We start from the raw sequence: 11,554 nt of genomic DNA, 5'->3' as shown, positions 1-11,554 counted from the left end.
CTTCTCGGGTATTGGCTTCTGATAAAGAAGCATCCATCTTTGCCAAGGCATTTGCTTTATTATTCTCTTCTCGGGGTATTTGTTCAATGCTCCAATCCATAAAGACTTCTTATTGGACTTTGATAAGCTGTAGATATTTGTGCATCCTGTCATCCTTAACTTCATAAACACCCTTGATCTTCTGTGTAATTAATTGTGAATCAGAGTATAGAATGATCCGGGAAGCTCCAATTTCTCGAGCAGCTCTGATGCCGGCCAGAACAGCCTCATACTCGGCCTCATTGTTAGTTACTCGGGCGTCAATTCTTAGGGCCAGCTTGATTTTTTCTCCAAAGGGAGATATTATCACAACCCCTACTCAATACCCAGCAAGGCTAGACGCCCCATCCACAAAAACTTTCCATACTTCTTTTTCATTGGGCTGGACCATCTCGGATAAAAAATCTGACAAAGCATGTGATTTGATGGCCACCCGGGGTTTGTACTCAATATCATACTCCCCTAATTTTACTGTCCACTTGATCATCCGCCCGGATACCTCTGAGTGAGTCATAATTCTTCCCAAAGGGCTATTGGTGAGCACTATGATCTGATGTGACAGGAAATACGGTCACAGCTTCCTGCCAGTCACAACCAAGGCCAGAGCAATCTTCTCTACTTCACTGTACCGAAGCTCGGGACCTCTTAGAGCATGATTGACATAATAGACATGTCTCTGATCAGATCCTTCCTCCTTGATCATTACTGAGCTAACAACATACTCTGTAGTAGATAAATAAACAAACAATTTCTCCCCGGGCTCCGGCTTCACCAATACAGGAAGCTCTGCAAGATGGATATTCAAATCCTGAAGGCCTGTTCACACTTCTCATCCCATCCAAATTGTTGGGCCTCCTTAGGAATTGAAAGAAAGGGTAACTTCTGTGTGCTGACTAGGATATAAATCGAGAAAGGAAGACAATCCTCCCGGTCAGCTTCTGCACTTTTTGACAGACCGAGACTTGACTTTCTCCCGATGCACCTCAATTCCCCGGTCTGTCACTATGAAACCCAAGAACTTGCTACTCTGCACGCCAAAGATACATTTGGCAGGGTTGATCTTGATTCCATAACGCATTAGAGTGGCAAAAGTTTCCTCCAAATCAGTAATGAAGTTCGCAGCCTCTTTAGACTTGCCCAAATATCGTCCACATACATTTCCACATTCCGGCCCAACTGCTTCTCAAAGACTTTTTTCATGAGACCTTGGTAAGCGGCCCCTGTATTTTTCAACCCGGAAGGCATTACAACATAACAAAACGTACCTCCTGAGGTGATGAAGCTGGCCTTATCTTGATCATTCTTGGCTAGAGGGATTTGATGATATCCCTGGTAAGCATCCATGAAACTCAGTAGTTCAAAGCCCGAGGTGGAGTCTACCAGTTGATCAATCCATGGCAAGGATAATGATGTTTGGAACAAGCTTTGTTGAGATCCCGGAAATCCACACAAACCCTCCACTTCTCAGTGGACTTAGGCACCAACACCACATTCGAGAGCCATGTAGGAAATTTAATTTCCCGAATGTGGCCGGCCTTCAGCAGATCTCTCACCTGTTCATCAATAACTTTGTCCTTCTCCGGACCAAAGTGTATTTTCTTCTGCTTCATCGGATGAAATCTCGGGAGAATGTTCAAATGATGCTCGGATATCAGGGGTGAGATCCCTGCCAACTCCTGCTGGGACCAGGCAAAAGTATGAATATTAGTTTTTAAACAATTAATCAAACTAACCTGGGTGGATGCACTGAGGTCCCAAGCCATCCGGATTTGCTGGCCTAGACTGAATTCTATAACCTCATGCTCTTCCTCAGCCACCCTTTTCCACTACTCTCCCTCCCACTTCATCAACTCTTACTTTCTTCCCTTCCCTCCTGGTTTTACTTTGATCAGCCCGGACTGCTTCCACATAACATTTCCGAGAAGAAGGCTGATCTCCCCGAACTTCACCCATCCGGGCTTCCACAGGAAACTTGATCTTTTGGCGAGAGGTGGATGCCACGACGCTCAGCTCATTCATGGCCGGTCGGCCCAGAATGATGTTATATGATGATGGGGAGTCCACCACAGTGAAAGAGGTCATCACTATCTTTTTAAGATATTGGGAGCCCAAAATCAGTGGCAAGACAATCTCTCCTTCCGGATAAACAACATGGCCAGCAAAGCCAAAGAGTGCAGTCTCCACAGTTTCCAAATGATAACCCTGCAAGTCCATTTGCATGAGGGCCTCTTTAAAGATTACATTCACAGAACTACCCGAATCAATAAGACCCTCATGATATCGTAGTTGACCACCCGGGCTTGGATGACTAAGGCATCATTATGGGGCAGATTTACTCCCTTCAAGTCCTCCAGGCCAAAGCTGATTACCACCCCATTCCTCCTCATCCCCTCTACTTCCATCCACTCCTTCCTACTCCTGTATTTCCTAGCTCGGTTAGAGTCACCATCAGTGGATCCTCCAGAAATCATTTTGATTATCCCCATTGCCGGGGGTGAATTCTTCTTTCTCTCGGGCTTTGGTTCTCTCCTCCCCCGAGCTCACTCATCAGATTACTCCTCAAACATCCTCCCCTAGAGCTGGATTCTGGCTGCCGAGATATCCAAGTTGGCATTCTCGGCTTCTTGCTGGCATGGTTATGTCCTTGGCTGGATGGTGAGACATAATTTTTTTTCAGGGTCTTGCAGTCCTCGGTGTTATTGTAACACACCCAATGAAGGGTGCATAATCCATTTCTCTCAGGCCTGGCTAGCTGGTGATCTAGGGCCAAATCCCGGCTGCACTCCTGAACCTCCCTGTCCCGGGTAATCTTTAAAGGCACATGGTGAGAAAAATGCCCCGGATTACACATCCTTAGCCCCTTCTCCTCAGATTTTACCACCCGGTCTCCTCTCTCCTTCCTCCCCGCTTCTCTTTTCTGCTTATGGGCTTCCTCCATGTTGATATATTTTTCTGCCTGGGACAGTAAGTCCTCAAAATCCCCGGGCACCTTCTTAGTCAAAGATCGAAAAAACTCACCCTCCCTCAAGCCCTGGGTGAATGCAGTTGTCTTTGTTTCGGTGGCATAGGTAGGAACATCCAGAGCCACTCTATTAAATCTCCTGATATAAGCCCTCAGACTATACTCCGGGCTCTGTTTGACTTCAAAAAGACTAAAAACAGTCTTTTTGTACTTCTTGCTGCTGCTGAAATGGTGTGAAAAAACTTTTTGGAAGTCCTTGAAGGAATGAATACTTTGAGGAGCCAATCCATCGAATCATCTCTGAGCAGAATCCACCAACGTTGTTAGGAACACCTTACACTTGATTTGATCAGTGTAACATGGCCATATTTTCAAACCTAGCCAGGTGCTCCTCAGGATCTGCATTGTCATAGTAATCTTTCACTTTGGCAAATTTAAAGTTCCCGGGAAGAGGTATCCAGACAATGATTTCAGCAAACGGGCATCCCTTTTCCAACTGCCCTAGAAGTATCCCGGCTTTCCAACTGTTCTTCCAATACCTTCATCTTCTATCTTAACTCCAACAGCTCTTCCCCCACAGTCGGGGATTTAGACCCAGCACTAGACTCCCCGTCCTACTCTTTCACTTCCTCCTCCTCCCTCCTTCCCTGATCCTGCTCCTGCTCCCTCCTCGGAATGGTAACATGATGAGATGGATCTTTTTGGGCCATAGCTTTCTGCATTGCGTCATATACAATTGTAGATAACTCCTTCGGGGATATGGTAATAAGATTGGGTCTTATAGGATGAACACCACATTGTCTCGACGTACGTACACCATCTCCAGGAGCCCGGGAATTGTCTTGGTTAGTTCTTCTTGTAGGATCCATATCAACATTTTAATCTCAAATTTCCCACAGACGGCGCCAATGATGTGTACTCGATGAAATGGATGAGCCGGGTAAGGTGCTTGATAAGTGCAAAAATTGCACTTATATTATTCCTGTATTTCATATAGATTGTTAGTCTTTTCGGGCGGAATTACGCGTTTTTGTTATTTCTGGTGTGATCGCAGGAACCTAGGTGAGACCACTGAAAGGGCGCGAAAAGGAGCAAAAATGGTGCCTAGTAGAGAAATATGAGCCAAGGAAGCAATGGAATGCAGGAAGCCCCGCGCACGTGCGCGACGTGTTCCCGCGCACATGCGCGCAACTGGCAGTAGCTTCAGCGCACATGCGCCCCCAATGCCGCGCACATGCGCGGCCCATGCAGTGTGACTCGCGCATATGCGCGAGTAAGATCGCGCATATGCGCGAGAGTTGCCCCAAGAACATTGGCCGAGAGCTGCGCGCATATGCGCCGCTCATGGCGCGCATATGCGCGCGACGCGAGATTCAGAAATAAAAAGGGCTTGGCGTGGATCTTAAAAGGGTTCGGAAATTTTAGACAGCAGCCGTCACAAGGAGCAGGAAAAGAACGAAAAGGTCAGAGAAAACGAAGGACGGAGCGCGAAGAATGGAGATTGAAGACGCTTAATCCGGACATGGAGACGCACTTCCATCTCTCGCCAACACGTTCTTAATTCGGTTTCTTACTTTTACGTTTTTAATGATTACAAACAGGTTTTGTTGTGATCTACTTTTGAGTATGAACTAAATTTTATTTTCTAGAGATTGACGTAGTCGAAGTCGAACCTATGTTATCGACGTTTTGATATTGCATTGAATTATTTCATCGTGTTTATTCGTTATTTCCTATATTAAATGCTTTGGATTACTGGCCATAATTCGAATGATAAAATAATTGAGATCTAACACTCGAGAGAGGTGATCGAAATTAGGACAAGGGAAATCGCATCGTCAGATGTTTATAGCGTGCAGAAGATGTATAACTTTGGCGAAACCATAATAGAACCTTGTGTGCAGTTATTACTTGTTGCATGATTTTGAATAGACATATTAAAATCGGTAATAGGTAATACATTTGTATTTAGCACTCGACAGAAGGAATAGAAAATATTGTGAGTTCTTGGTTAATAAATATGGTGCAATTTAATTTAATGTTAGTCATGGTTAATTTAACATAGGGGAGACTCGGCGAAATCATATCTCTAGATTTATTTATTCAGTGAATTCTATACTGCGTGCTAGAATTACAGTAATTACTATTTTATTTGAATTGATTACAAACCAACCATTCGATTTGTCTAAATAAAGTTGAGCTATGTCAATTATGGTAATTAATACAACTTTGAATAATTACTCCTCGTGGGATCGATATCTGTACTCATACAGTACTAAAACTTGACACCGTATACTTGCGGTAGTGAAAACACGCAACAAGTTTTTGGCGCCGTTGCCGGGGAGTAAACTATTTAATTGCATATTGATATCATTACTAAGTAGTATTGATTTTAATTTAGACTTTATTTTGTTTTGTTTTCTTTATTTTGTTAATCTATAGTCTTTTTGTTTTGCAGTGCATGCGAAAATATCAAAATCCCGACTTGCTAATTTTTGATCCGGAGATCGAAAGAACTGCCAGGAGATTAAGGAACGTAAGGAGAGACGAAATTAAAGCAATGGCTGAAAACAGAGACAACCAGAATGAGCCCCCTAGAGAGGTACCTATCCGAGAACATTTCCGTCCTATTATCAACGCTCACTACTCTGGAATAGCTCGCGGAACCATTGCTGCTAACAACTTCGAGCTAAAGCCCGCACTCATTAATATGGTTCAACAGAACCAATTTGGAGGAGCAGCCACCGCAGATCCCCATCTTCACCTCAGAACTTTTCTGGAGATCACGGATACGGTAAAAATGAATGGTGTTTCTGACGAACTTATTCGATTGCGCCTGTTTCCATTTTCTCTTAGGGATCACGCAAGGAGTTGGCTTCAATATCTACCGCTGGGAAGTGTTACTACTTGGGCGGATTTGGTTACGAAGTTCTTGTCAAAATATTTTCCTCCTGCTAAATCTGCTCAGTTGAAAATATATATCACCAAATTCAGGCAGAGAGAATTTGAGGTATTATATGAGGCGTGGGAGCGATACAAAGAGTTACTCAGGAAGTGTCCGAATCATGGATATGCAGATTGGGTACAAATCGAGCTATTTTACAATGGTTTGGATGGGCCGACTAGAGGGAATGTGGATGCTGCCGCCGGAGGTACTATTTTTTCTAAAACACCTGATGAGGCCTATGATTTGCTTGAACAGATGACCATCAACAGTTATCAGTGGCCGAGTGAAAGATCTGGATCAAAGAAACCTGCTGGAGTGTATGCTGTAGACCCGATTACATCACTTACTGCACAGTTTTCGGCATTGACTACACAAACTGCAGCGATGAACAAAGCAAGCCAAGCTACGTCTGAAGTAGCACTGGTGACTGCTGAGGAAGAGCCAATTATGGAGGAGGCTCAGTACATCAACAATCGTGGCTTTGGAGGAGGTTATCGAGGTAATCCTCCCCCTAATACTTATCATCCAGGTTTGAGGAATCACGAGAATTTCTCTTATGCGAACAACAAGAACGTGTTGAATCCTCCACCGATGTTCAATACACAGAAAGGGGAAGGAAAGCCATCTTTTGAAGATCTAGTTGGCACATTTGTGACTGAGTCTGGGAAGAGGATGGCGAGAACTAAGTCTCGTCTTGATAACATGGAGACACACATGGGAAATATGGGTGCCACGATGAATTCATTGGAAACACAGATTGGGCAACTAGCCAATGCTTTAAAAGATCAGAATCGAGGGCAGTTTCCCAGCAATACCGAGGTGAATCCTAGGGAGCAGTGAAAAGCTGTCACATTGAGAAGTGGTAAGGAAATTGGCATCCAAGAGACAACTGAAGAGAGTGTAGAGATTCTTGTTGAGGAAGATGATGGAAAGGGTACAAGTGTTGGAGAAGAGAGAGTAGAAGAACCTGAGAAAGTACTTAAACAGCAGCCTTTACCGAAGTTAAATCTTCCATATCCACAGAGGTTCAAGAAGAAAGGGCTAGATGATTAGTTTGCGAAGTTTCTCGAAATTTTCAAGAAAATACAAATCAACATTCCATTTGCCGATGCATTGGAGCAAATGCCCAATTATGCTAAGTTCATCAAAGATGTGATGTCCAAAAAGAGGAGGCTTCAAGAATTTGAAACTGTAAAGCTGACTGAAGAGTGTAGTGCAATACTTCAAAGGAAACTACCCCAGAAACTCAAAGATCCAGGGAGTTTTACTATTCCTTGTGTTATTGGTGGTTCTAGAGTAAATAGACTTTATGTGATTTAGGTGCTAGTATAAATTTAATGCCTTTTTCTATTTTCAGGACTTTGGAGCTTGCGAAGTGAAACCTAGCACTATTACTTTGCAGTTGGCTGACAGATCACTTACCTATCCACAAGGGATAGTAGAGGATGTGCTGGTAAAGGTAGACAAATTCATATTTCCTGCTGATTTTGTCATATTAGATATGGAAGAAGACCAGGAGACTCCGCTTATTTTTGGACGGCCATTCCTAGCTACCGGGAAGGCATTGATTGATGTGCACAAAGGCGAGCTCACCTTGAGAGTAGGTGGAGAAGAAGTTGTTTTCAACATCTACAACACCATCAAGGGACCAAATGAGGTAAGTACTTGTAAGAGTATTGATATAATTGATTCATGTGTATCTCATGTTGGTGCAGGTAAGTTGACAAAAGACTCTTTGGAGAGATGCTTGTTGGAATCAGCTTCTACACTGGATGAAGATGATTGGGATGTGCAAGAGGAGTTACTTGCTCTCAATACACTACCTAAGGAAAAGAGTGATGCCCAACTGGAGGAGTTACTTGAGGATGCACATAAGGAGGTACCAAAAGCAACCCCTGTATTGAAAGAGTTACCGAGTCACTTGTGCTATGCTTTCCTAGACGAGGGTTCGTCACATCCGGTAATTATATCTTCTGCTCTTACTAGTGATGAGAAAGATAGGTTGTTGAGGGTATTGAGAGAATTTAAATCTGCTTTGGGATGGACAATTGCTGATATAAAGGGAATTAGCCCTACCGTGTGTATGCATAAAATTTTGATGCAAGAGTCCTATTCCCCCTACGTTGATCATCAGAGGAGGCTTAATCCTGCCATGAAAGAAGTTGTGAGGGCTGAGGTATTAAAATTGTTAAACGCTGGTGTTATTTATGCTATATCTGATAGTTCATGGGTTTCACCAGTACAAGTAGTGCCTAAGAAAGGGGGAATAACTGTAGTCAGAAATGAGAATAACGAATTGATTTCAACTCGTCCAGTGACTGGTTGGCGAGTGTGTATTGACTACAGGAAATTGAATGACGCGACTAGGAAAGATCACTTCCCCCTTCCCTTTATTGACCAGATGCTTGATAGAGTAGGTGGTTATCATTATTATTGCTTTCTAGATGGCTATTCAGGTTACAATCAGATTGTTATAGCACCGGAGGATCAAGAGAAGACTACTTTCACTTGTCCCTACGGTACATTTGCTTTCAGGAGAATGCCATTTGGTCTCTGCAATGCACCTGCTACTTTTCAGAGGTGTATGATGGCCATATTTTCTGACATGGTCGAAGAAATAATGGAAGTGTTTATGGATGATATTTCTGTGTTTGGTTCATCTTTTGATCATTGTTTGCAGAATCTAACGCTTGTTTTGCAGAGATGTCAAGCAAAGAATCTAGTGTTGAATTGGGAGAAATGCCATTTCATGGTCTCCAAAGGTATTGTGCTTGGGCATAAAATTTCGGCTAAAGGGATAGAAGTGGACAGAGCCAAAGTTGTGGCAATCGAAAAGCTCCCACCGCCGAAAAATGTGAAAGGAATCAGAAGCTTCTTGGGGCATGCCGGGTTCTATCGTCGTTATATTAAAGATTTTTCTAAAATTACTAGACCTTTATGTAATTTGTTAGAAAAGGATTCAACATTTATTTTTGACGATGATTGTTTGCAGGCGTTTAACAGGATCAAGGCATCACTGATCTCTGCACCCATCATGATAGTGCCTGATTGGAAGGAGCCCTTTGAGCTCATGTGTGATGCTAGCGGAGCAGCATTGGGACAAAGGCGAGACAAGATGTTTAAATCCATTTACTATGCGAGTCGCACACTCGATGCAACCCAACAGAATTACACAACTACTGAGAAAGAGATGCTAGCAGTGGTGTTTGCCTTCGACAAATTTAGAACATATCTCATTGGCACAAAGGTAACGGTTTTTACTGACCATGCAGCTCTTCGTTACTTGTTTGCCAAAAAAGATGCAAAGCCCAGGTTGATACGATGGATACTCCTACTTCAAGAATTTGACTTTGAGGTCAAAGACAAGAAAGGTTGTGAGAACCAGGTGGCTGATCACCTGTCACGACTAGAGCTGGAAGAAAGAACTGAAGGTGGAGCTATCAACGAGTCGTTCCTAGATGAACAACTTTTCAAGGTAAGTGTTACACATCCGTGGTTTGCAGATATAGCTAATTTCCTTGCTGCAGGAGAATTACCTTCAGATTTAACGTATCATCAAAAGAAGAAATTTCTTCATGATGCCAAGTTTTATCTGTGGGACGATCCGTTCTTGTTCAAGAGATGCGCTGATCAGATAATTAGACGATGTGTAGCAGAGGAAGAGGCGGGTATGATTCTAGAGCAGTGTCATTCCTCACCCTACGGTGGACACTTTGGAGCATCTAGAACATCAGCTAAGGTATTACAGTCAGATTTCTATTGGCCTAATTTGTTTAAAGACAGTTATACTTTAGTCAAGTCATGTGATAAATGCCAAAGAGTTGGCAATATTCTAGACGACATGAATTACCACTAACAAATATTTTGGAGGTGGAACTTTTTGATGTCTGGGGTATTGATTTTATGGGTCCATTCCCATCATCTTTTGGTCAATCTTACATTTTACTCGCTGTTAATTATGTGTCAAAATGGGTGGAAGCAATCGCCACCAGTACTAATGATGCTCGAGTTGTTGTTAAGTTTGTCCACAGGAACATCTTCACAAGATTCGGAACGCCTAGAGCCATTATCAGTGATGAAGGTACGCATTTCTGTAATAAAATTTTTAACTCACTATTGGCCAAGTATGATGTGAAGCACAGGGTGACACTGGCATACCACCCGCAAGCCAATGGACAAGCAGAGATATCCAACCGGGAGATCAAACAAATCTTAGAAAAGACAGTGAAGACAAACCGAAAGGATTGGGCGATCAAGCTAGACGATGCATTATGGGCGTACAGGACTACATACAAGACACCTATCGGGATGTCCCCTTATAGGTTGGTCTTTGGAAAAGCTTGTCATCTCCCTGTGGAACTGGAGCACAAAGCATATTGGGCGGTGAAAAAGCTAAATTTTGGTAAGGGAGCATCGGGCGAACAACGACTGCTGCAGCTGAATGAGATGGCGGAGTTTAGGAATGACGCATACGAAAATGCCAAGATATACAAGGAAAATACAAAGAGATGGCATGACAAGCAGATTCTTCGCCGACTTTTTGAACCAGGGCAACATGTGTTACTATTCAATTCTCGACTGAGGCTGTTTCCTGGTAAGTTAAAATCACGATGGTCTGGACCGTTCACAATGGAAGCAGTGTACCCACACGGGGCAATTGAGCTAAAATGCAAAAATGGTGAGAAATTCAAAGTCAATGGTCAGAGGGTCAAGCATTACTTTGGAAATGAAGTGCGACACATGGACAACATCCCACTGGGAGAACCAAAGTAGACTGAAGAAAGTCAGGCTGATGACGTTAAACCAAGCGCTGTGTGGGAGGCAACCCACATTTATTTATTTTTTGCATTCAATTTATTTAATTTTTATTTTGATTCCTACGCTTATTATTTTTAAATTTCTCGATTCAAGTATTAATTTGCATTTTTATTCTTTTGCAGGTATTTTATTTATAAAAAAAAAAGAAGAAAGAAATGCGAAGGATTGGCCGAGGGCTCAGCGCATATGCGCCATTCCGAGCGCGCACATGCGCGAATTTTCCAGTAGCTTCAGCGCATATGCGCAACATTGGCCGCGCACATGCGCGATATTTACAGAGTGTTTGGCGCATATGCGCCAATCTTGGCGCGCATATGCGCCCATTTGCCGCATGCCGAGCCGTAGCAACCGCGCATATGCGCCGCTTCAAGGCGCGCATATGCGCGCGACACAGCTTTTTTTAAAAAAAAGGGGAAGCGCGATGCTTATTCAGAACTCACAACAGCAAACTCTCTCTCTGAAAGAAACCCTCGCCGCACCTCCGTCGAAGCGCCGCCGCCGCACCTCCGTCGAAACGCCGCCGCCGCCCTACCTCGCCACCGTGAATCCAACTACACTCAAAATTTTTGGTAATTTTCTTGTGAACTCAAGGGTTTACCCGGGTTTTTGATTCAAATCTCGAAATTCTTGAAATTGGTGTCAATATATATGAGAAATTGGTGAGATTGCGTAGTGGGTACTCTAAACTAAAGTATTCTGTGATTGGGTTGTGTGTTGCATTGTTTATTGGAATCATTGGTGTGGTGAAATCATATTATTCAAATTTGGGGTCCGATTAGCTTCAATTT

The 11,554-nt window shown here is 43.2% G+C and overlaps 1 protein-coding gene across 1 annotated transcript; it reads left to right on the top strand.

Moving 5' to 3' along the window:
* The first annotated feature begins 7,070 nt into the window (after positions 1–7,070).
* Positions 7,071–10,721, top strand: LOC140816109 (uncharacterized). The gene is made up of 7 exons (XM_073175176.1): positions 7,071–7,158; positions 7,448–7,615; positions 7,664–8,124; positions 8,629–8,802; positions 8,941–9,088; positions 9,452–9,687; positions 10,074–10,721. The coding sequence occupies exons 1-7, from the start codon at positions 7,071–7,073 to the stop codon at positions 10,719–10,721; spliced, it is 1,923 nt and encodes a 640-aa protein (XP_073031277.1).
* Positions 10,722–11,554: the final 833 nt, after the last annotated feature.

Source organism: Primulina eburnea, chromosome 16 (genome assembly GCF_022965805.1).
Source record: "Primulina eburnea isolate SZY01 chromosome 16, ASM2296580v1, whole genome shotgun sequence".
NCBI classification, from domain to species: Eukaryota; Viridiplantae; Streptophyta; class Magnoliopsida; order Lamiales; family Gesneriaceae; genus Primulina; species Primulina eburnea.
This window is presented reverse-complemented; position numbering and strand designations above follow the sequence as displayed.